Source organism: Leptonychotes weddellii, chromosome 5 (assembly GCF_054177405.1).
Source record: "Leptonychotes weddellii isolate Sample4059 chromosome 5, ASM5417740v2, whole genome shotgun sequence".
Lineage (NCBI taxonomy): Eukaryota > Metazoa > Chordata > Mammalia > Carnivora > Phocidae > Leptonychotes > Leptonychotes weddellii.
The window spans coordinates 68,669,777-68,695,450 of record NC_138373.1 but is presented as its reverse complement, the minus strand read 5'-3'; the positions used below and the strand labels follow the sequence as shown (position 1 = coordinate 68,695,450).

Here is a 25,674-nt window from a genome sequence, read left to right as displayed (position 1 = left end):
GTATATAGTATAAGGCCATCTATGTTTTAAAAATGTACACTCCCATCAGATTGGCAAAAATTTTTAAGATTAATATGTGGTGCTGATGAAGTTGCCTGGAAACTTGTAAATAACGCTGGTGACAATGTGAATTGTTTTCAGACCTTTTTAGAAAGTAATATTCAGGGGCGCCTGGGTGGCTCAGTTGGTTAAGCATCCGACTCTTGATTTTGGCTCAGGTCACGATCTCAGTGTCGTGAGATCCCGTGTCTCAATCTCTGCTTGAGATTCACTCTCCTTCTCCCTCTGCCCCTCCTGCTTGTGCTCCCTCTCTCTCAAATAAATAAATAAATCTTAAAAAAAAAGTAATATTCAGTTACTGACATTTTAAAAATGCACTTTACCTCCCAATCTCACTTTGGAACTTGATCTGTAGAAACCATAGCACCCATACGTGCTTGAAGCATTGTTTGGACACAATTGGATGTCTATCAGCGGGAAACTAGTTTTTGAAATTGTGCTAAAGCCATACTATGGAATATTTTTGCAGCTGTTTTTAAAAAAATGAATTATGGGGATGCCTGGGTGGCTCAGTCATTAAGCGTCTGCCTTCGGCTCAGGTCATGATCCCAGAGTCCTAGGATCGAGCCCCGCATTGCTTCTCCCTCTCCCACTCCCCCTGCTTGTGTTCCCTCTCTAGCTCTCTCTCTCTCTCTGTCAAAAAAAAATATATATATATATGTTTTGACTCAGAGAAATGTCTGTGATTGCGAGTAAGAAAAGAAGTTGCAGAGTAATATGTATGCAATATGAACCTATTTTCTAAAACAAAAAAACTAATAAATTCTATTAGTGTGTGAGCAAGTAGAAAGGTATGGATGTTTACTTAACTATTAACATTAGTTATGGTGGGGAGGGATAGAGGAGATGAGATACTTTTTAAAAAATATGTCCCTAGAGTTCACTTGTTGTGGTGAACACTTGGAATTTTTAGGAAACAAGGAACTATGCAATAGAAGGAGTTTGTAATCAAAGCAGAATAGTGGATGAGAACAGACGTTGGAACCAGAGACCTTGGGTTCTGATCCTGGCTCTGCCATTTACCAGCTGTGTGACCTTGGGAAGTTACTTAACCTCTCTGAATTTCAATTTCCTCATCTATAAAAGGGAAGTAATAATAGTACCTATCTCAAAGGGTTTTTATGAGAATTAAGTGAGACAATATTTGTAAAATGCTTAGCACACTGCCTGGCACATAGTCAATGTAAATATATTAACTATTAGTATTCTCTTCAGTATTTATTGAGCACTTACTATATGCTACTCTCATTTGGTTTTTCATAATAACTCCAATAAGGTAAATCCTACTGGTATCACTGTTTTAGAGAAGGAAACCAAAGTTTAGAGGTTAAGTTTACATAGCTAGATACCATCGCGTCTGCCCGTAGAGTTCTTGCTTTTAACCCTCGTGTGAAAGTATATGGACACTGTTAACAGTGACATCATTCATTCTCTAAGTGTCTACTCTGTGCTAGCCATAATGAACAAAATACATGTAGGGAGAAGACAAATTTTATACATATGCAGCCATAATATGTCAAGCTATATGTAGGTGCTATTAAGAAAGATAATGCAGGGTAAGGGAGAAAGATGGGCTGGGGGTAGATAGCATCTGTTGTATAGGTAGAATGATCAGGAAGGCCTCTGATATTTGAGCAGAGACTGGAGTGAGGAGAGCAAGTGTGCCATGTAAATACCTGAGGGAGTGTGTTTCAGGTAGAGGAAGTGCAAAGACCCTGAGGTCCAGCGTACCTGGCATGTGGGACAAACAGCAATGCACAGCTGGAGCGGAATGATGATAAAGAGATAGGAGATGAGACCAGGGCAAGGATTTAATCTAATCTATAGGGCCTCCTTAGCTGGGTGACTGTATCATTTGTTGTCCAAACTGGGACACTTTTGATAGGAAAAGTGAGTCCTGGCTGTTAATAACATTGCCGTCCCCAGCAAACTTTACTCCTAGGTGATCCAGAGGATCTTGGATTATTATTTGAGTGCATTGGGAAGGCATTTGCAGGACTTTGAGCAGGGAATTGACATGGCCCGACTTACATTTTAGTGCAGTCACTCCTGTTCTAGACTGTAAGGCATGAGGGTGTGCGTTCAGAGACTAGAGGAGAATGGGTCTGATGGGGGCGGTAGAAGGCGAGGGGTCGGGAATAGGCAGATCTGGGATAGTTTTTGAAGGTATAGCTGACAGGACCTGCTGATGAATTGGAATGTGGGGAGAGGAATCGAGAATGGTTCACAGATTTCCAGCCTGGGCAGCTGGAAGGCCGGAGTCGCCATTCACTAAAATGGGGAAGATGGGAAGGATGGGCAGGAGCAGGTTTGGCAGGAAAAGTCAAGACCTGTTAAGTTTGAAATATCTCTCAGATCTCCAGGTGGGGAAGTGAGTAAGTAAATCAGATAAATAAATGTGGAGTTCAGGGAGGGTCAGGGCTAAAACTAAGGAAGGCATGGCAGACTGATGGTATTCAAAAAGATCAGAAGAGATCCCAAGGGTCAGAGTGTAGATTGGAAAAAGAAGTAGTCCACAGACTAAGCCCCAAGGTAAGTTATACGGCGGGTAACGATGGGCAAATGAGGAGCATCTAGCAAAAGGACTGAGGGGTGGCCCCAAGGGAGGAGAGTGGGGAGTACAGGGGATGGTCACTTTCTGCTCCGTAAACGTCTGTACTGTGATCTTGGGGGAGGATGGTGTTCATATGCTACTTTTATTTCAGAAAAAAGCTTCTGGGTTCCAGTCAGGGAACTGGGTGGGGCTTGGAGAGGGCAAATGGAAACAATCCAGATTGCCCTGTAAAATCTGTAGGTCTCCTTGGGGCAGTGACTGACTTCCATTCCCAGACCCAGCAACTCCACCTACTTCCCAAAGCACACTCTGGACCTGCTTTGTCATGAAGTCTTCCCCGACCGCCAGGTCCTCCTCTCGACATTACAGGAACCTTATTTGGTGATTCATTGTGCACCATGTCATGTTACCAAACCCATCCTGCATCTGTAGAGCAGTTATGTCATGGAAAAAAGCACGGGGCAGGGCGGGGGGTGGGGTGGTGGTAATATAGACCTGGGTGTGAAAATCCAGCTCAGGGGTACATTAGCGGAGATGGCAGAGCTGTTGGCGGTGACTTCTCACTCCTGCCCTGGGCTGGTTCATTTGGCTCCATTTCCTTACTGTAAATGGGTCTCCAGAATACTGGTTTGTGCAGGGTGGCAGTGAGGATTAACTGGGCAGCAGTGGAAAGACTGTGGACTTTGGAACCAAATAGAACCAGTCTGAATCCCAGTTCAGCTATTTATAGGATCTTGAGCAAATAATGTAAACTCTTAATCATGTAAACTCATTAAACATCAGTTTTATTATGAGGAGAATGGGGGAAATAGTACTTACCTTACAGGGTTCTCTTGGAAATTAACCCATGTAAAATGCCCGGCAGAGTTAGTGGTTGGTTAATCAGTAAGTAGTTGGTACCACAATCAAGGAGCTGCCTAATTCATTCATGGACTGAATTAATCTTTCTAACCGAATGGGGGGGAGCAGGGAGATGAGACAGCTGAAGCTCTGAGAGGTGAAGGGACTTGCCGTAGGTGACACAGATAGAAGGTGGCAGGGCAGGATTCATTTCTAGATCTTTCTGACTCCAAACACGGTTCTTTAACAAATACGTGGTCAGCCGCCCTCCCAGAGCCAGGCCAGGCAGCACCATCTCCGTCCTAGATGCTCAGGAAACCTAGTTAATGGACTGCTCGTGCAGCTGCCTCTTTCCGTCCCCAGGTCTCTCTTTTAAAGCTTCCTTCCCGCTACAGGCCATTTAGTGCAACCATTATAACTCTAATAAACAGATCCAAGAAGCCAGTTCAAAACCAGTAGCGGACTGTGCCGGCTTTGTGAGAAATCCGGATCTGTTTTGTCCGGTGGTGAGCTCCGGGCAGACCTAGCTCGCTGCCTCCACCCGCTCAAGGAAATATTTGCATCTTACTCCACAAACGGCCTACAACAGGCTCTTTGAAAGATGGAAAGCATATTCCCCTAAGACCCGGGAATGCTAAACAGTTAATAGATTCCCAAAGGTTTTGTGTATTACCGGGATACCGACTACTATCACAGGTCATTAAATATCAAAGTTTATGCTCAGGAGGCCAAAAAATAATTTAAGTTCTCTGAGCCTCACTTGTCTTCACAAGTACTCAAGTAAAAGAATGTTCCCAAAGCTATTTGGGCATCACACAGGTAAAATGAGAGTCACACAGATGGGAAAGGTGGGAAATATTAAACTGTTAGCGGCACGGGGCTCAGGGTAATAAGTCTCCCTCTTGCTTTTTTAATCTTCGGAGCTTTCTTGTAGCATCGGCTTCTCCAAAGCGCTCTGTCTGTTACTTTTTCCTTTTTTGGTAAAGGATCAGAGTAGTCTGCCCGATTTCTGAGCAGTTTTTATCAGCTCATCTCTTTAGCTCTCCTTGAGGTCCTCTTTGATTCCCACCAGACCTTGTTGATTGGTTGTTTCACTGAGGTTCTTTGAGCCAGATCAGGCACGCAAATTCAGGTTGAGTGACTGGCTTCTTAGCACAGTCTACTTGGCAAAGAGTGGGTAAGTTGAGCCACTCACTAAACTTCCAGTAGTGCTCGTGATAATGCTGAAAGTTTTCTTTGATTTGCCAGGTTGGTCACTTTCATGTTTTTGGCTTTCCCCCCATCTCCATATGTCCTTTGTGTGGGGGGATTTCAAAATATATTTGGCTTAGCCGTCATTCTGTGCTCTCTCCACTTCTGTGTATGGTTTGAGCCACCAGTCACGTGTGTCCAGGCATGGTGGTAGATTGGCCTGCTGGCTCAGGGAATGGGAGTGCTGGAAGAAATTGTTGGAGGTTGGGGGGTCAAGGGCAGGCAAGGTGGGAGATGGAGGGCCTCAGAATGACCTTTTATCCTCTCGAGCGTTTGTGCATCTTTAGGCAGTCCTCTTGTTAATCTGGCTATAAATGGGCTCGATAGAGTTGTATGGATCAGTCATGGTTGGCCATTTCACTAGTGAATTTAGCAAATTTGGTGAGGCTAAGGACAATAGAGGTCTGTAAAACTGATAATTTAGTGTCAAATAAACAATGTGACTGTTTGGCTTGAGTTTCCAGGAAAGATTAACTGTTTCAAACATTCTGTTGCCTTGGTTACACCGCATATACTGATTTGGGGTTCAGAAAATATGGTCACTGACACATCAGATAACCAGTTGATTTAATCAAATACTCATTTTTCTACTTACTGTACTTTTCCCTGTAGACATAGAGCTGGTGCTTTGATTGTATGGGATATGAAAACCATATACTAAATAGTTTAATCAGCTGTCCTAAGAGTCAATGTTTTATTGCATTTGTGAAGATAAGAGTAGACTGGTAGAAATTGTATGGTATTGATGGAATGATCATATGATCATATTGATGGAATGATCATATTATGACCAATAGTGTCTAAGCTAAAGTAGATATTATAATAATGACACTGCAGTCCAGGTAGCAGATTCTTATTTGTGAAGGTAGAAGACAAATAATATCAAGTGAGCTATTGGTGCTTCTACTCAGCCTTTTTCTTTTCTTTTTTTTTTTTTTTAAAGATTTTATTTATTTATTTGAGAGAGAGAGAGAGAAACAGCATGAGAGGGGAGAGGGTCAGAGGGAGAAGTAGGCTCCCTGCTGAGCCAGGAGCCCGACGTGGGACTCGATCCCAGGACTCCAGGATCATGACCTGAGCCGAAGGCAGTCGCTTAACCAACTGAGCCACCCAGGCACCCCTACTCAGCCTTTTTCTAATTGAGTCTAAATTTTTTCCTATTCCCAGATATATTTGTCCATTTATTTTATTTATTTTTTTTTTTAAAGATTTTATTTATTTATTTGACAGAGAAAGACACAATGAGAGAGGGAACACAAACGGGGAGTGGGAGAGGGAGAAGAAGACTCCCTGCCGAGCAGGGAGCCCGATGCGGGACTCGATCCCGGGACTCCAGGATCATGACCTGAGCCGAAGGCAGTCGCTTAACCAACTGAGCCACCCAGGCGCCCAATTTGTCCATTTATTTTAAAAGTAGGTGTTAACCCAGAGAAAAGAGCATTTTTTCCTTCCATGTAGAGTGTTAATAGATAGCATGGCAAAGTAGTATTTAATGTGCTTATAGTTATAGGTTAAGTATTTTTTAATAATAAGAGAACAGGGACACTTGGGTGGCTCAGTTGGTTAAGCGTCTGCCTTCGGCTCAGGTCATGATCCCAGGGTCCTGGGATCGAGTCCCACATCGGGCTCCCTTCTCAGTGGAGGGGTCTGATTGTCCTTCTCCCTCTGCCCCTCCCTTGCTTATGCACTCTCTCTCTCAAATAAATAAAAACTTAAAAAAAATAATTAGAGAACAAAACATAATAAAAACAAAGTTATTTCAGTGAAATCCATTAATCATTTATTGAACATCTTCCATATTTAAATGTGTGCCTACAGGAGGGTCAAAGCTAAGCGTGATACAGCCTCTGTTTCGGAAAAGCTCAAAAGCCTTCCTTTATGAAACAGTCATAGATTCTGGGGGCGCCTGGGTGGCTCAGTCATTAAGTGTCTGCCTTCGGCTCAGGTCATGGTCCCAGGGTCCTGGGATCTAGCCCCGCATCGGGCTCCCTGCTCCGCGGGAAGCCTGCTTCTTCCTCTCCCACTCCCCCTGCTTGTGTTCCTTCTCTTGCTGTATGTCTGTCTGTCAAATAAATAAATAAAATCTTTAAAAAAAAAAAGAAAAACAGTCATAGATTCTGGATTTGGAATGGTCTGGACCCAAACTAGCAGGCTCTCAGAAACTCAGAGAAACTTGTTCCCCAGGTTGTTTCTTTTTTTTTTTTTTTTAAAGATTTTATTTATTTATTTGACAGAGAGAGACACAGTGAGAGCAGGAACACAAGCAGGGAGAGTGGGAGAGGGAGAAGCAGGCTTCCCGCAGAGCAGGGAGCCCAATGTGGGACTCGATTCCAGGACCCTGGGATCATGACCTGAGCCGAAGGCAGACGCTTAACGACTGAGCCACCCAGGCGCCCCCCCCGCCCAGGTTGTTTCTTTAGAGCACGTCCCCGTTTGCACAAGAGCGGCTGTGCTCAGTCCTAGGATTCCAAACGACAAAGTGCTACATCCAGCACCCCGATACTGCTGTGTGTCTGTTCAGCAGGCCCACAACCTGGGAACAACCTCACGCATTAGCAGTAGTTCTCTGGTCTGAACGGAAGACTCCTGATCCAGAAGAGAGGAGACCTGGATTCCAGTCCTGGTTCTGCCTCTAACTTGCTTTGCTACCTTAGGCAGGTCCCCAGTCTTCAAGCTTTCGGTGATCTACTGTTGAGGCTCCAGAAGTGGTGATGTCTAAGCTCCTCCACACGACAACAACTCTTAATTCTCTCTCTCTCTTTCTTTAAAACTGAGGTTAAAATGAATTCGATGGAGTATCACTTTCAAAGCCTCCCAACAAATTGATTATTTTACCTCTCTTTCCAAGAAAATGTGTTTTGAACATTGTCTCTCTGTATGAGTCTGGAACTTTTCCTGAGGATATCCTAAACAATCAACTCTCCCATCTTTTACATATTCTGTAAAGTCTCTTAAGTATTGCAGAACTAACTCCATGTGTGTGTCTCTTGTACTTTTAGCTATCTCTGCATTTTATGTGCCCCTGCTTTAAAAATATAATGACTCTCCGACAAATTCCACTTTTTTAAAGATTTATTTATTTATTTCAGAGACAGAGAGAGCGCGCGCACAAGTTGGGGGGGGGGGAGCAGCAGAGGAAGAGAGAGAAGACTCCCAGCTGAGCAGGGAGCCTGATGTGGGGCTCGATCCCAGGACCCTGAGATCATGACCTGAGCCAAAGGCAGACGCTTAACTGACTGAGCCACCCAGGCGCCCGAAATTCCACTTTTGTCTTAGGAGTTACAGTCAGGGGCGCCTGGTTCGCTCAGTCTGCAGAACATGTGACCCTTTGGCCTCAGGGTCATGAGTTCAAGCCCCAAGTTGGGTGTGGAGCCTACTTTAAATAAATAATTTAAAAAAGGAATAGAAGTCAATTGTTGAGAGCTAAGCTATTTTTACATGGAAGATTCAGAAAATCCCCATGCTACGTCTGCCCCTTCCCTCCACCTGTTCTTCTAACAGAGCCGCAGGGGTCTCACCTTCACTCCACACAACATGCCCCATCCGTCCACCACCGCGGGGACAGCGGACCCAAGCTAAAACCACTCAGATTCTCTTTCCTGGGAATTTGAATTCTGAGCAGAGACACACAGAAGCTGTTTGGAGAAGAGTCTTGGGCTGGCTGCTGAGATTCCCTACCCTGGTTCTTGGCCTTTCTGGGGCCTGGTTGTGTCATTCCCTCTGGCTCTGTGATCCAGTCTTTTCCAGACCTCTGGCCTAAGTTGGGAAGCAACAGAGGGAAGGAAGGAAAACAGGCAGGTCTATGATGCTAACTGGAACAAACTGTAGTGAAGGACCAGTTTTTCCAGTTTTTGGTTTTAGTTCCTAGTCTGTCACTGACTGATGTGGTCATACTACATTTTGCCAGGATGCAGCATTCAGAACATCCAAAAATGATCTATACCATGTTCGGTGAGATGACTCCACTATCCCATGTTGATGTTCGAACAGGTTCTAAGTGCTTACTCTAAGTTTCTGCACCTATCTCACTGAGGACTAGCATCAGCACTGAGCTGGAGTTTCTAGGGGCCCAGGAAACTTAACCTCTCTCTGAAGCCAGGATGTGTAAAGCTGCTAATTTCTCCATAGGCTAGTGTACTCGGACAGTTCCTAGGGAAACCCCTACCTTGTGCCCACTCAGAAGTTCTGCTTTTCCTCCTAACTTGTTGGCTGGGATTGCTCCAACCTGATCCCACCCACCCACCCCTCCTCCTCCTTCCACTCACTGTCCCCAGACTTCTTGTATTCTCCATTGAACAAGAAGTTTGCCACCATGTCTCTGCTGTGAGGACAGCAGCCTGGACCCCTTGGCCTATCTCTGTAAGAATGAACAAAGTTTTTAGCTGTTTCAAAGAGAGTGCCCTATGAAAGAAAGGAAAGTAGGGCCTCACGCAGATTCGTGTACATCTATGTTCATAGTTGTATTAGCCAAAAGGTGGAAACAACCCAAATGTCCACTGACGGATGGATGGGGAAACAAAATGTGGTCCTATTCATTCAGTGGACTATGGTTCAGCCTTAAAAAGGAAGGAAATTCTGACACACACCATAACATGGATGAACCTGGAAAACGTGATGCTAAGTAAACCAGACACAAAAGGCCAAATATTACATGATTCCACTTGTATGAGGTATCTAGCATAGTCAAATTCATAGAGCCAGAAAGTAGAATGGTGGTTGCCAGAGACCTGGGGCAGAGAGGAATGGGGAGTTAGTGTTGAATGGGGACAGAGTTTCAGTCTGGGAAGATGATAAATTCTGGAGACGGTGGTGGTGGTGGTTTTATAGCAACTGAATGTACTTAATGCCACGAAACACTTAAACATGGTTACGATGGTAAATTTTATGTTAATTATATTTTACCCCCCCCCCCCAGATTTGGAAATTAAAGTTTTAAAAAGAGAGACAGAGGGCGCCTGGGTGGCTCAGTTGGTTAAGCGACTGCCTTCGGCTCAGGTCATGATCCTGGAGTCCCGGGATCGAGTCCCGCATCGGGCTCCCTGCTCGGCAGGGAGTCTGCTTCTCCCTCTGACCCTCCTCCCTCTCATGCTCTCTGTCTCTCATTCTCTCTGTCTCAAATAAATGAATAAAATCTTAAAAAAAATTTAAAAAATAAAAATAAAAAGAGAGACAGAGGGCCCTAGGAGAGCTTTCTTAGAGGTAGTTTTGGGTTGTACCATTGTGAGTGCCCACAGGTATGGAGAAAGCCTTCAGCGGGTTAACTTCTCAGAAGTCAGGGCCGGTGTGTGTCAGTTCATTCAGGCCCTAGCCCAGAGTTGTGGCCAGAAGACCCCTAAATAGTTCTACGATGATAAACATACCAGGCCCCTCCTGTCACCCTCCTTATCATTCAGCCCATCAGTCAGTCAGTCATTCTGTATGCGTGAAGTGCCTGATCTCTACAATGGGAATATAAAATCAGGCCCAGGTAGCTTAACCCCTCTCTGAAGGAGAGATGTGTTAAAACTGCTAATTTCCGCTGATTTATTACAGTGGGAATACAATGATGAACAAGACCTAGCTCCCGCCAGCACAGTGCTAATTTCCAGCCCTTTCCTCATGTGGACTCCATCAAGAGTGCCACTGAATTCCAGCAGCTGCAGATCTGCACCGTGCCATGATGCGCAGCCCTGAGCCAAGAATCAAAGGCTAGGCTCCAGCCTGGCTTTAGTACTGGCTTCTGTTAGACATTAAACAAGTCTGTTAACCTACCTGTGGGTCTCTGTGTCCCCTCAGCCACACAGAAATGCCTCCCAGGATGGGCGTAAAAGTAAAAATGAGACCAAGAGTGTGAAAGAGCTCTGATATAAAACATGGGCTGGGTTGGTTGTGGTGGGATGGCGATGCGGGGATGGGGGCAAACACAGAACCCAGGCCTCTATCATCAGCTGGTCCAACCTGTGAGGTTGCATTACAGGATATTTTGTGGAAAGGAGGAAAGTAGAGTCCCTGAATTCCTCTCTTTTGTCATCCATGCCTTCCCTGTCCCGTTATCACCTCTCCTTCCCCCAAACAGGTCATAACAACCCCAGCTTGGTGTTGGCAAGTCATCTTCATCAGCCCTCCCAAACCTAGCAGTTGGCAGCCCATCAGATCAGATAATGCATCTGATTCATTTTCAGGCCTGGTGCAGAAAAGAGAAGGGGGCTCAACAAGATGCTTAAAAAAAGTGTGTTGTTCTAAGAGGAGACATCAGGTGGAGAGGGGGGTGGAAGGTGTGGCTCCTGACTTCTGTCCCCAAACCCAGTCCTTGTGTGGCCCTAGAAAACTTTCTTGGCTCCTCTCTCTTCCGGCTTCATTTGGATCCCATTGTTTTTTTACTCAGCAAACAAAAGGGTGTGTGTAAGATAATTGTTAAGAAAATTTTTTTTAATGAGTCAGGTGCTTGGGTTTGAAAATAGCTCTCTCATCTAGAGTCTGTGAGGTTTGGGCAGATATGTACCCTCCTCACTGCCCATGGCCTCAATTTTCTCATCTGTAAAATGGGAATAATATTAATATCTACCTGGAAGGATAGAATGAATGAATGCTTAGCACACTGACTGGCCTGAACGAGTGCACAGATCTTAGCTGTTGTGGTTTTTCTCTGTTAAATGTACTTGGTACTAACCTGTTTAGTGGGTTGAGTGGGTTAATGCATGGAGGAGGGCTTTGTCAACAGTGCTGTTCCCCTCCTAGATCTCTTTTGGCATTTCACTGTAGTAACCCCACAATCTTCATAGTTAACATAGTTATTATCAAATATTCCCACTTCTCCCCTCTTGTCTCATTAGCTGGCTGGGTGGGACTCGCTCTTCTCTTTTTCAAAGCTCTTTTCCCCTCCTAGTCTTTTTTTCCAGCCTTCGTTTTTTTCCTTCTGGTTCCAACTCTTTCTTTCTAGAACACCTTCTATGTGCCTGAAGGTCCTCCAAGACCTCTAACTATGGAAACCACTCCTCTCCCTCAAGTGGGGGGGGGGGGCACCTCCACCCAGTTGGGAAAGAGTTCTGGGATCTTGGGCCTCTACTGCTCCCTCCTCCCGCCTGAAAAGAAGTAGAAGAAAGAGCACTGCCTTTTGACTAGCTCCTGGGCTATTGTTCCACTATGGCTCCAACCTGTCAGGGCTTCCGGAAGTAGGCAGTGTCAACCTTCAGGTGCGTCCTGGGGATATTTCTGCTGAAATGACTCCATTGCCATTTTACAGAACCAAGGTTTTCCTATTCTTGTGCTGCTTCTCCTGAACTCTTTGGGACCCTGAAGACCAGTTCCCTTATCCCAGAATGGTTTGCAGAGCGTCTTGCCTGAGGTTCCTGCAAGTCTGGAAAATCATCAAGCAACATAGCCTAGCTGTCTAATGTGGGTCTGTTTGCATAAAGCAGAACTGGCTTGTACATGCCCTGAGAGTGCACACAGGTGTGAGTGCCAGAACACACACACGAGTCCACAGACGTGTTGGTTCTCATATCTTTTTCTCTTCTTCTTCTTCTTTTTTTAATGATTTACTTTTAAGTAATCTCAACACCCATCAGGGGCTCGAACTCACAACCCTGAGCTCAAGAGTCGCATGCTTCGCCCACTGAGCCAGCCAGGTGCCCCTCAATTTGTACCTTTCTATCTATTGCAGCAATTAGCAGAGTTCTTAGTATACAACAAGTGCTCAATACATGCCTGCTGATTTGTTGGTTCACTGATTCATTTATTCACTCTTTCCCAACCTGCTAATTGCTTACTCTTAAGCACCACTAAACATCCTCTTTGAAAGGAGGGTGGATTTTCCTCCATGTTCAGAAGTTTGTCTGTGTCCCAGTCCAGAAAGAAAACTGGAAACGACAAGCCTAGTGGCTTCCATCATGATCTGAGGGACCTTAAAACTACCTAAGTGGTCCTCGTCAAGTCCACCAGAGGATGAAAACACCTCTTCAGTTGGCTTGGCTCAGTCTTAGAAGTCCTGGACCCTGTTACCTGTAGATTTTCCTGAACCCATCCCATTGATTGCATCAAGGGTCTTCAGTCAGAATTCGCCTTGGACAGAACTGTATTTGTGGCTGTAATTGTCCTGTCGACATTGACTAGCAAATGGGGCCTTACATGTTGTTGGGGTTTTTGGTTTTGTTTTTGTTTATAATAATGATGATGACGATATCCTAGAGGTGGCTTGGGACCTGGCCAAACCTTCTGGGGCCTCTACTGATCAAATCCATGGCTCAGGGAATGGAAAGTTACAAGCTAGGCTGTGTGCCGACAGACCCTACATTCCCGGAGTGGCGGCAGCGCCATAGAAAGAGTATTTGCCTTCTCTAGCTCCTCTCCTCAACTATCCCCTTAAAGTTTTATGCTTGAGTCTGGATGTTTGCGTGAACAGGAAGTACTGAAAGCAGAGCTGAAATGTACAAGCACATACTTGGCACAGCTCTGATGCCTTCTTTTGGGCCCCCTTTAGGTGGGACCCAACAGGGCAGTAGGGACAGTCCCTTGCGTCTTGCTGGCAAGCTTCAGCCTGCTGGCAGCCAAAACCATTACAGCAGCTCAGGTGCTAGCTTGGCAGGGAGCTGGGGAGCAGGGGGCTGTTCTAGCTCCTGAGCTCCGCTCTGAGCGGCAGCAGCTTGGGGGTGGGGGTGGGGACAGTGGGGGAAGAGGCTCGTCAAGGAGGGGCTGGGGAGACACCTGGACCCCACCTCTCTCCTGGTCCTCATTACCCACATTACATACCTGTGCTGTGAGGGAGCGTGAGCAGGCTGAGGAAACCACTTCTAATCTTCCTCTGGGCCAACCCCTGTTGGCAGACACAATGCTGGATTGTTTACCCTCATGTTGGGAAGGAAGATGCTCAGAAACCAGGAAGAGGGGAGCAGGCCTGTGTGAAGATGCTTTCATGTCCAATTTTCAGCTGTTACTTGGGTCTCCACACTCCCTCTTGCTTTTCTTTGGCTTATATGGAGAGGTGTTTGTGGGCCAAGTTAGAAAAGAGTATAGTCAGAGGTTGGGGCGTTGGCAGGTGTGGGTGGTGAGGGGGAGGTAAGAGAGCGGATAGTTTGGTGACTAAATGAGTGCCTGACACCAGGTGATTGTGATGGTGATGGTAGAGGTGGACAGAACTTCTCAAGTATATTCAGTAGAGACTAGTAGAATTAAGGACACAGGCTTTGGTCCTCTTTCACTTACGACCTCTGACTTTCAGCAAGATTTTTAACCTCTAAGCCTTGTTTTCCTGAAACATTCTCATTTAATATGAGTGTATATATATATATATATATATATATATGTATCTATGCCTCACACATCAATGTTAACTGGTAAGGTTACGTGAATAATAAGTTCTCTTGCATCATGGTGTCACGGGCTGGGAAGGAAAGGTTAAGCCACACAGCTCTGTTTCTGCCCCTGGAGCTTTCTGTTTGCCACAGGGACTTCCTCCCAGGTGACAGTCCCAGGTTTCATCCCTGACTGGCTGTGTCACCACAGATTTCTGGCGGGGGTGGGAGGGTGGGGGGAAGAAGAGGGGGGTCCAGGCCCTGCTGGCTTCTAGACATAGGGGCTTTGTTCTGCTGAGGACATGTGCCTGGCCCTAAAGGGCACTCCAAGGTCAGAGCCACAGAGCCACAGTCTTGCTTTTTTGTCCGAGGACTCAGTGCTGGTTGCTGACATTTGTGGAACCGTGTCCTGGGTAACCCAGCCTCGCATTCCCTCGGCAAACTCTTGTCCTCTGGATTCATCACCTCTTCTCTGGACAGCTGCTGGGCTTCTAAGCAAATCCTCTGTATTCACCCTGGATCTTTGGGTCCCTTACATCTGATGGAGCCGGTGGGACCAGCCCTCCTAGGCTCCTCCTTCAACCCTACCTTCCCACTGCCCTGGAGTGGGGTCCAGGTCAGTCTTCCTGTCTTGCATTACTTGACATTACTCTCAGCTCCACCTCTCCTGGGGACACCCCAGCCTAGGCTCCCCTGCTTAAGTAAATGCCCAGGTCAGAATCTTCAAGTCATTCTTGATTCCTCTCCTCCTATCCAATCCATGAGCAAAGCATGTCAGCTATACTTAAAAATCTATCCAAAAGATGCCCAAACTGCGAGGGACTTCCTTTCCTCCTGGTGTAAATATCCCTGTTGACCACATGACACCCTGCCAAGGGAATCAGGCCAGAGGTCAGGAGAAATGAATGCAAGTTTCAGACCTGCCACATTGTGATGAATAATAAAATCATAAGCTGCAACCTGCTTATTGCTGATTATGTGCCAGGTACTAAGTCCTTTACGTGGATTATCTTATTCACTGTGTGACCTTGGGCTGATGATTTCACTTGTCTGTTTCTGTTTTTTCATTTCTAAAATGGAGGTGACAGCAGTCCATGGGGAGGTTGTAAGGATCCAGTGAAATAATGTACGTGAGAGTCTTTGAAAAAAGCACCAAAGGATATATGTATCCCATATTTTTAGCAAAGAGCCAACATGATCATCTTCAGGCCTTTGAAGAGTTCACATGCACTGAAGAGAGATGTTGGCAAAATTCCAGCTGATGGTGAATTTGATAGCCCGGCTCTGTGAGGGCAGAATGTGAGGCCCATGGTGGTGCTTTATCTGTCACCTGAGATCGGGGTGTCTGTCTCCTGGCACAAATGTGACACCTGTTGCAGGAGAAACAGGCCCTGGCAGCTGGCACTCTGGGAGGAGAGGTCTGGCCAGGAGCAGGAGGAGTTCACTTATCAGAGGGCAAGTGACAAGTGTCAATAGTTGAATCAGCACATTCTTTAGCTCCAGGTTCCCCCAGCAGGCTGAGCAATGCCTGGGGATCCATTGGCAGGGTTAATGCAGAGGCAAAGAAACAGGAAGAGGAATTACCAGATGTCCAGCACACTGCCTGATGCCTGATATGCACTCAGTGAATGTTCACAGGGGGGATGGATGGGCAATGGGGAGGAACGGAGAGTAATACCCGAGAAACAGACGAGAGGTGTTTGTCATCCATTGCTCTGCTTCCGCTGAGTCCCTGCTGGCCCACAGTCTGCTTACTTCTCTAGTCAGTAAGCAGAGAGAGAGGAGAGTAAGAGAACTACTGGCCGTTTGCGGTTTACAAGATTGTAAAGGGGCTTGAACTCATATCTGACTCCCAGGTCTGGAACCCCAAACTCATTGAGGAAGGAGTGCTTACTGAGTACTTACAGTGTGTCAGATTACTTGCTTAAGCAGTCACCATTTATAAGTGGTAGATAGACAATTAGGTCTGACTCTAAAGCCTTGCTTGTCTTGCTCCTCTACTCTGAAGTCTGCAAAGGGAATTTCCTACTCCTGAACTTACTAAAGGCTGGGCTGTTGACTACCCCAGTCTCTAAGTATCTCAAAGCCATCTCGACACCTGGGACCAGGTGCAGGGCCTGGTTGGGTTTAACCTCACTGATCTCACCCCTTCCCCCTGCCCCGCCCAATCCCCACCAGTGGATTTGTGCTTGTTTACTGAGAGAACCATCTCTTATCTTCTTCTTTTTTTTTTTTTAAGATTTTATTTATTTATTTGAGAGAATGAGCTAGAGAGAGAGAGCATGAGACAGGGGAGGGTCAGAGGGAGAAGCAGACTCCCTGCCGAGCAGGGAGCCCGATGCGGGACTCGATCCTGGGACTCCAGGATCATGACCTGAGCTGAAGGCAGTCGCTTAACCAACTGAGCCACCCAGGCGCCCCCATCTCTTATCTTCTTATACAGAGAAATAGAGCCAGACACTAGTTAAAAGTGATAAAGGCAGATTTTATTCAGTACTATCATGATATAGGAAAGAGACCTCAGGAGAGAACTGAACTCAGTTCGGAATACAGCAAAGACAGCTGGGGATTTATAGCCAGCAAGCAGAGTGAGGGGGGCCAGGAGATGGAAAATTACCAAGAGGAGATATCCGGGTAAACTGGCCTAACAGTATTCTTAACCAAAGGCGGGTTGAGGACTTATACATCAAGGGTGGGAAGATGGAGAATTGATCAGGTATCAAAGGTGGTGGAGATTCCTACTAAAAAGACTTAATAGGATTCTTCCTCAACACTGGGCTGGGCCAGCCAAGCACAGGGCCCAAGGACAAGGCCTACTCAGAAGGAGGGTTCAGAAGAGCCTGTCTAAAATTTGGTCAGAGAGAGTCTTCATCACTTCCCAGCAAATGCCAGTGATAGTTCACTGACCTTGGGTTGTCTCACTTTGGTGTGACTTCCAAGAGTCAAAGAATTTTTCTGGAACTAAAACTAGTCTATGAGAAAGAATTGCATCTGAGACATACTGTAACTCCCATGGATAGGGGAAGTAGTGTTTTTATGATTATTTCCTCACAACTTTGTCTAGAAGTAGATGGCTTGTAGTTGTAAGAGCGAAGTCAAGGAAGAGACGACCCAATCATTCAGAGGCAGAAGCAAGGCTGAGCCTCCCCACCCCACCCCACCATGTGACTCATTCATCACCCAGGCACCTGAGCTCCCCAACCACTAGCCAACTGCTCCCTGGATTTGGGAAGGGCGGGGGCTCTTAAATAAGATGTGTCTGAGTCGGGATTAACAGATGAACAAACAGCTCTCTCCTGAGCTCATCCAGAAATGCAGGGTGTAGGTCTGGGAGCATTCTTTCTCTTCCTCCCTCCCACATCCTCACCTCACTTCACTGGCGCCAGAATCTGGCTTCCCCAGGACATCCCCCTGCACTGAACTAGTCTGACCTGTTCCTGCCTGCCAGCTGGCCAGCCATGGAAACAGGAGAGACCTTGATGGCAGAGGGATAAACCTGCAGAAGTCCCCATAAACATAACATGAGCAGAGGTTTAATGTCTGTGCAGAAACCCAGAGGCACAGATCCCCAGCTGAGGCCTCTGCCCCTGGGACTCTTCAAAGTTTGTGTGAAAAAGTGCCCACAGGAGAAAATGTAGGCAGAATGAGAAAACGCTGGTTCATGAGACAGGGAGGCTCTCTGTTCTGATCCTGGCTTCAAAACAAGTCACTCTGTGACTTTAAACTCTGCGCTGCTCTTTCCCTATCTGTAAAATGGGGGTAATCAGACCTGGCCTATCTCACAAGATTCTTTTAGTTATTTATTTATTTTATTTATTTGAGGGGGGGCACACGCACGCACATGCAGGGGAGGGGCAGAGGGAGAGAGAGAGAACCTCAAGCAGACTCTGTGCTGAGTGTGGAATCCGATGCAGGGCTGGATCTCATGACCCTGAGATCATGACCTGAGTCGAAATCAAGAGTCGGATGCTTAACCGACTGAGCCACCCAGGCGCCCCTCTCACAAGAATCGTATTACAAGACTCAGATGAGATCATTCCTGTGAGATGCTTAGTAAGCACTAAAGGGCCACACCAAACAGAACTGGAAGAAAAGCATCCCCCTACCCACCACAATCCCCCTCCTGGAGTCAGTTACATAAACATTCCCACAAAATGGTGGTGTCCACCTTTTGTCGGCCCACATTCGTGCACTGTGCTCTTTCCTCTGTGTCTGGTTGGCTGTGTCTCGACTGGGCTCACATCGGGGTTCATGACATCTGCTCTGGGTCAGCTCTTGGCTCCCAGCGGTCAGTGAGCATGAGTCTAACTCCTTTTGTGCAGCACCCACCATGCTGGGAGCATCTTGATGGAGCTGTTGGAGACAGAGTAGTAGCCCAGTGGGGGATCTGGACATTTGAGTGCCAGTCTTAGCCTTGTCGCTATTTGCTAAATGAGCCGAGAGAAGTCATTTGGCCGGCTGGGGTCCCATTTTCGTCATCTGAAATGAGGACCAGATGATCTTGAAAGCCTCTGCTAGCCTAGCTCCTGATAGTCTATGATTTGGGTTCATGGCCGGTAGTGGTTTGGTTTCACATATTCAAAGTCTGACAGTCATGCCCAAGTGGCCCCCTTGACACGTGGGGGGCTCTGACCCCTCAGTGCGTGGCCGTGCTGACCCTTGAACCTTGACTCTCGCAGCCTCACCCTCAGCACAGAGCTCTGCTTCTTGACTCTTTGCTGGCACCCCAACAGTTTCTCCCTGGGTGCGAAGGGGACGGAGCTGGAAAGGGAGCAAGCCTAGTTTCACTGCCTTTCACAACTTTTTCCCCACAGCGATTTTGGGGAGAAATCAGCCTCAAAAGGCAACTGGGGAAGAGTCAGCCTGTGGTGCTGCACACACTCCATGGACAAATGGACGTGTTTCGTCTTCACCTGGCCTGGCTCCTTCTCCGATTATGGAAGACAGCAAAATTTTAATGTGCTAGGAGCTCTTTTCCTCTCCCTCTGTGCTACTGACCTTGGCCAAGCTTGTAACTATCTCCCGACCCTCCCCCCACTTCATGCGCACCATAGGAAGCGGTATGAAGAGCTGCACAAGGGAAGAAGCTTAACTCTTTTATTCCCCCCAAGCCTTACAGACCTATGAGGTCTTCATGTTCTGTTGACCTTTTTCTCTCTTCGGTCCCTTCCATAGGATATGGCAGCTGGCGAGAACTGGCCAAGGCTCTGGCCAACAGGAACATTCCAGCTGTGGATCCAAATCTCCAGTTTTATCATCCCCAGAGGCTGGGCTCCAAGGTATGTGGTGGGGCCAGCCCATTTTCTCTACTAGTGCATTAACATGGGTCCTCACGTGTCCGTGACCTTATAGCCTTAAGGGAATCCCCTACTTTTCTGTGGTAAGAGGGCTCAAGGAGAGAATTCCTGGAATTGTACTCGGACATCACAGGATCTCATTAGCTGGGTGGGTAGAGATGTCCATCCTGCCCTCCTCAAAGCCTCCCTCAGGCAGCTCAAGAGGCCCAGAATTGAACTGTTCCAGGCATGTGGCCTTCATCTTAAAGGGCCATCTTAAAGGGCTTAAAGCAGAACCATCACATCCTGCGTCTCTGCAGCCTGAGGCCTAGGCCGGTGCCTTAGTGATAATCCCAGATGCTCACTGCTAAGAGAGATGATGAGGTAGCTGCACATGGCTGGGGGACAGATTTGGAATGGAGCATTTTTTCTATAGTGTCTCTTGGGCCAGTGGTCCCTAGGGAGGTAGGAGGAGCTCTGGATGGGAATTGGGGAAATTGGGTTCTAATTCAGTCTGGAACCCTAAGATTGAGCCTCTGAGCCTAGAAGAGACATGGATCTCCAAGGCTGGAGCAGAACCAAACTGAACCCATGAACGTGCATGTTGGGTAGGGGAAGGGCTGCGATGTCCCCAGGGGGCTTCCACTTGTCAGGACAAATGAGTGACAGACCTGGGCAGAGTCCTGGGGGGGATGTAGATGAAGACTGAGGCAAGTTCCTGTTCTCAGAACACTGATCTATTTAGAAATTATTTTTCCAAAAATAAGAAAAGAAAGAAAAAAATTTTTTTTCCATATGGGAAGACAGAAAATTCAGGAAAGTAAAAGAACCTTAGGAGAGTATGCATTGACAAAACTGTAAGGGGGTGTCCTTCTGAGGGATACAGGGTGAATCATAAATGGGAGTGTCCCTTATATTGATAAGCTTCCCCGGGGGCAGGGTCTCCTGGCCCTCTGCCTCCCCACTGGCACTTTCAAGGGGCCCCCAATCCTAATATTCCCACCCAGTTCATTCTTCACTCTTCTGCCAGGACCAAGACGTGGAGCGAGGTGAGAGTGGTAACTACAGCTACCTGAAATGGAATAAGCCTGTCCCCTGGCTCTCAGAGGTAAGGGATTTGTAACTGTCCCTGTTCTTGGAGACAGTCAAAACATAGTTTTCACAGATAATTCCAGAGACCACAGAAAATATTCTTCTAGTGATTATTATTAAAAATCTTCACCTAGGGGCGCCTGGGTGGCAGCGTCTCACTCCTGATTTCGGCTCAGGTCAGAATCTCAGGGTCAAGAGATGGAGCCCTGAGGTTGGGCTCTGCGCTGGGCTTGGAGCCTGCTTAAGATTCTCTCTCCCCCTCTGCCCATCTTCCCCTCCCCAACCCCCTACCACTTGCATGCACTCTTGCCCTCTCTCTCTCCCCCTTACCCCCCCCAGAATTTTTTTCACCTAATTTGGAAAAAAAAAAAAAAAGTCTTCAGGCTCATTCAGTTTTCTTCCTTTAGAGAAGGAGACCATTTGCTCTGAGCCTATTGTGTGCTGGTTTTTGCATATCATCCCTTATCAGTTTTATGACCTTGTAAGATAGTATCATTGTCCTCATTTTATAAGTGAGAAAAACAGAACTCAGGAAAGCCACATGACTTTCACATCCACATCATTCTTAAAGATAAGCTTCCCAAACTTTCTTGGACAGCAAGTCTCATAGGGTATTCCAGGAAGAAAGGAGTCTGTTGTTAAATAAGGCATAAAAACTATATACTACATCCACTTCTTGGAAATACACATTCACATAGGAAAGGTTCTGAGAAGTTCTGTAGTGAGCTGTTTAACTTGGTTTAGCTCAGCAGGTACCAAACCTATGTGTCTCCTGCCTTGTTTTTTTTCCCCCATGAAATATCTCTTAATATTCTATGAAACTAGTGTTTTGAGGAACACACTCTAGGAAACACTGCTTTAGAAAACTTTTATAGGAAGTGGTTAAACATGTGAATAAGAGTTGCTATGATACCTTTCACTTATATAGGATCTGAAAGATTCTTTTTCTTCTGGTAAATAAACTGAGGCGCAGAGAGGTTAATTAACATGCTCAAGATTACCTTGAGTAAATGCTTATGCTGAGACTCCATAGTAGCATGGTTCTTTGGGGGTGAAAATTTTAAATTTGGGCTGCATATTCGACAACTTGCCCATAACCCAGTGCCTTTTAGTCCTGAGACCTGTGGACATGTATTATTTTTTTTGGCTGGGTGGTATTGGCCAGCCCACTGTCTCAGCCTGCGTGATTTTATTTCCAATCCACCTATTTGCTGTGGGGCAGGAGAAGAGGAGGTAGCATCGTGCTAAATATGATGTTAGGTTATTCACGCCGTGAAACTGCCTCTGTTAGAAGCCCTGAGAGAGGACACATTACAACACTGGCACACCTGTACTAGATGACGTCATCAGGTGATTACGCCCCACCCCACCTGGAGTGTTTTGAAAAGAGGGTGCCTTAAAGACCATTGATTCCATGATCTAGCCTTCAATCCTTTGAGGACAGTTGGGATCATTTTCCTTTCTTTCTGTTTTGGTTTTTTTTTTAAGATTTTATTTATTTATTTGAGAGAGAGAGGGGGCCGGGGGGGGGGGGAAGGGGCAGAGAATCCCAAGCAGACTCTGTGCTGAGCAAGACATGGGACCCAATCCCATGACCTGAGCCCAAATCGTGAGTCCAGCACTCAACTGACTGAGCCACCCAGGCGCCCCAGATCGTTTTTTCTAAAGATTATGGCTGTATAACATTCTGCATTTATTTTTTTTTTAAGATTTTATTTATTCATTTGAGACACAGAGAGAGAGAGAGCATGAGCAGGGGGAGAGGCAGAGGGAGAGGTTCGAGAAGCAGGCTCTCCGCTGAGCCAGGAGCCCCATATCGAGCTCGATCCCAGGACCCTGGGATCATGACCTGAGCTGAAGGCAGACACTTAACCATCTGAGCCACCCAGATGCCCCCATTCTGCCTTTATTAATCATTAATTTCCCCACTTTTTTTTTTTGCCAATCAAGGATGGAAATATATACGAGATTAAAACAGTGAACAAATAGTAAATAGTGATTAAAATAGGATTAATTTTTTAAAGAAATAGTTGATGTTTTAATAAGTGTGTATGGCCTTTTGGTGATAAATGCCTGATTTCCATTGACTTTTTTTTTTTTTTTAATTAAAAGTAGCTTTACCAGGGTGCCAGGGTGGCTCAGTCGGTTAAGCATCTGCCTTCTGCTCAGGGCTCAGGTCAAGATCCCAGAGTCCTGCTCAGCGCAGAGCCTGCTTCTCCCTCTCCCTCTGCCCTTCCCCCAGCCCGTGCTCTCTCTTGATTTCTCTCAAATAAATAAATAAAATCTTTAAAAAAGTAGTTTTTACCAAAAAAAACCTTACAAAATCCTCATTACAATCTTCATAGATCTTCAGGGAATCACTGATCCAATCATCTTATTTCACCAACAGAGAAAACAAGGCCCCTTCGAAAGGCTAAATAACTTAACATTTGCAGCCACAGAGCTGCATGGTGGTCCCTGCCCCCACCACCGGTGACTCTCTGCTGCGATCTCCTTACCTGTCTCCTGCCCTTTTGACAGACAGTCAAATTTATTGAACATCTAGCTGTCAAGAGCTGTCAGGTGGTACTATTATCCCCCTTTTGCAGGTAATGGCTCAGAGAGGGGTTAACTCGTTCACTTCTCCCAGGTGGCATCACTAGGACACAGCCCTGCCCTGAAAGTGAGCAAGGACAGAGGATAAGAAAGCTGGCAATGGCTTCACGGGGTAACTGCCCTCAAAAACTTATTCATGGCACCCCAAATCATAAGACTGTAGTTCACAAACCCCACTGATTAACAAACCTCAATGCCAATTTATTCATTTATGTCCATTGACCAAAACACTGTCTGATGCTCAGGATGTTCCATCTGGAAAACAAAAATAGTTACAAGAAAGAAATTCGGTAAATCCAAGTAAGATCAAAACAAGTCAGCCTTTCCCTGGCTTTGGCGAGCTGCTGTCTCTTGATGAGAAGGCTGAGACCCCAAATCTTCTTCTCAGGCTTACCTTTTTTTTTTTTTGGTAACAATTTTATTGAGATATAAATTAAATACCACATAAGTCATCCATTTAAGGTGTGTAATTCACTAGCTTTTACTAGATTCATAGAGTTATGCACCCATGACTGTTAATTTAGAGCACTTTCATTACCATAGAAAGAAACTCCATACCCGTTAGCCATCACCCCTCACTACCCCCATCCCACAAGCCCTACACAAACAATAATCTACTTTTCTCTTTTTAAGGAATGCTTTTTTTTTTTGTACTTTTTATGATTTTAATTAGGCTCCATGCCCAACATGGGGCTTAAACTCACGACCCTGAGATCAAGAGTCACATGCCCTACCGACTGAGCCAGCCAGGGTGCCCAGTAGTCTACTTTTTGTCTCTCTAGGTTTGCCTGTTCTGGTCATTTCATATATATGGAATCAGATAATGTGACCATTTGTGTCTGATTTCTTTCACTTAACATGATGTTTTCAAGGCTCGTCCATGCAGTCGCCTCTACCAGCACTTCATTTCTTTTTATGGTTGAGTACTGTTCCATTGTGTGGCCGCACCACATTTTATTTACCCACTCTGGAGTGTACTTTCTGTGATTGGCTCCTGCGTCTCCTGGGGGCAGAGGTGACTGCTCCTGCCTTCATGCCATGTGCCCCCGACCCCTCTGCAATAGCCCCTGGCACGGGTGACACCGATTGTTAACATGTCTCTCTCCTTGGAGGACCACATCTCCTTGCATCTCTTACCGGTCCAAAGCAGACATTCGGCACTTACCGAATCAATGAAGGAACATACGGTTCCGAGCTTAGCTTCTGCGAGCATTTGTTCATTCAAATAATTAAGATGTTCTGGAAACACAGCGGAGGGAAGCTATTAACTCTGGTGAGGAAGTCAGAGAAGGATGAACCAGGGTTTGCCAGGTGGGGGAGAAAGGAAAAGGCCCTCCCACCGGGAAGTAGTGTTTGTAAAGCCATGGAGAGGTGAAGGAGCGTGACAAAGACAGGGAGATGGATGTGGGTGGCGTGTAGGTGTGTGACAGGGAGTGGCAGGAGGTGAGGCTGGGAAGGTTAGGTCAGTCGAAAAGACCTCTCATGCCAGGGTGAGGTTTTGTTCCGAAGCCTTTTGGGAGTCTCCTGAGCTGCAGAGTGACATGATCAGGTCTATGCTTTAGAAAGACAATCTTGCAGGCAGTGTGAAGAATCAGTGGAGGGAGAGAAGCTTCCCTCCAGTGAGGAGGCTCTGCTGCAGGCCTGGCAAGCCCAGTGGGGCCTGGTAGAGGCAGTGTTGTGGGAATGGAAGACAGTGGACATTCCTGTCTGAGGACCTACCTGGCTGACCTTCCCCTCCTGCATCCATACTCCCAGACACCCTCCCCACTTCCACAGGGTTAATTGCTGTGTGTTTTGGGGGAGTCAGTTTATCTTTCTGGGCCTCAATAATCTGACCTCTAAAATGAGAGGGTTCCGGGGCGCCTGGGTGGCTCAGTTGGTTAAGCGACTGCCTTCGGCTCAGGTCATGATCCTGGAGTCCCGGGATCGAGTCCCGCATCGGGCTCCCTGCTCGGCGGGGAGTCTGCTTCTCCCTCTGACCCTCCCCCCTCTCATGTGCTCTCTCTCATTCTCTCTTTCAAATAAAAATAAATAAATAAATAAAATAAAATGAGAGGGTTCCAACAAGTATTTTCTCCACTACTTACAACTGGAAGTTCCAAATCTGTCACTGGCCAAATCTGGTGATAGGAGTAACCAGTGTCCTTCCCTGGGCCTTAGCCCCTGCTGGACAATGGAGAGAATGGGCAAAGGGCAGTGCTGATGAGCTGGAATCCCTCATCCCTGCCAGATACAAAGTCTCCAAAACTTAGAGAGACGCAAATCCTGGTGGGGGTTGCCAGTTTGGGCCTGGGAGGAAGATGGTACCCACTGGTCCCACAGAGACGGTGGATGAAGCATGGTTTGAAGGCTACCGTGATGCCGAGTGAGGGCCTAGACCTCAGAGGAGAGGGCTAGTCCTCTTCCTACACGCTCATTTCCCCTGCCTTCCATTCTCTGGAGCATCTCAAGCTACCCTTGCTGTAGCAAGCAAGGCCCTGAGTGGGAGGCAGGAGGCGGCCAGCCCAGTTCCTTCCTTCTTCCCTCCTTCCCCTGCCCAAACCCCCTGTGGCCTCTGGCCTCCTGGCTGAAGAAAACAGATTTCTCTTGTGGCATGCCCTCCCTCGGCAGTTCGCTGTGGATCTGAGCACACTGCCCTGAAAGTCTTCCAGGGAGGGGCTTAGAAGAGGTCATTTGTAGGAGACAACTGAGTCTTGTAAACTGGATTTAAGGAATTTCCCCAGAAGTAGCACAATGT

At 46.6% G+C, this 25,674-nt stretch overlaps 1 protein-coding gene across 2 annotated transcripts in view; it reads left to right on the top strand.

Moving 5' to 3' along the window:
* Positions 1-25,674, top strand: part of B4GALNT3 (beta-1,4-N-acetyl-galactosaminyltransferase 3) — a 96,211-nt gene that overhangs the window by 50,872 nt on the left and 19,665 nt on the right. Inside the window, exons 1-3 of one of the 2 annotated variants that reach the window (XM_081821004.1) lie at positions 4,644-4,702; positions 19,150-19,253; positions 20,281-20,358. In XM_081821004.1, the coding sequence (XP_081677130.1) occupies positions 4,675-4,702; positions 19,150-19,253; positions 20,281-20,358 (210 nt within the window). In that variant the 5' untranslated portion in view covers positions 4,644-4,674. Of the gene's footprint in view, positions 1-4,643; positions 4,703-19,149; positions 19,254-20,280; positions 20,359-25,674 lie in introns of those variants that run through there. The other variant, XM_081821003.1, reaches the window with a different exon arrangement.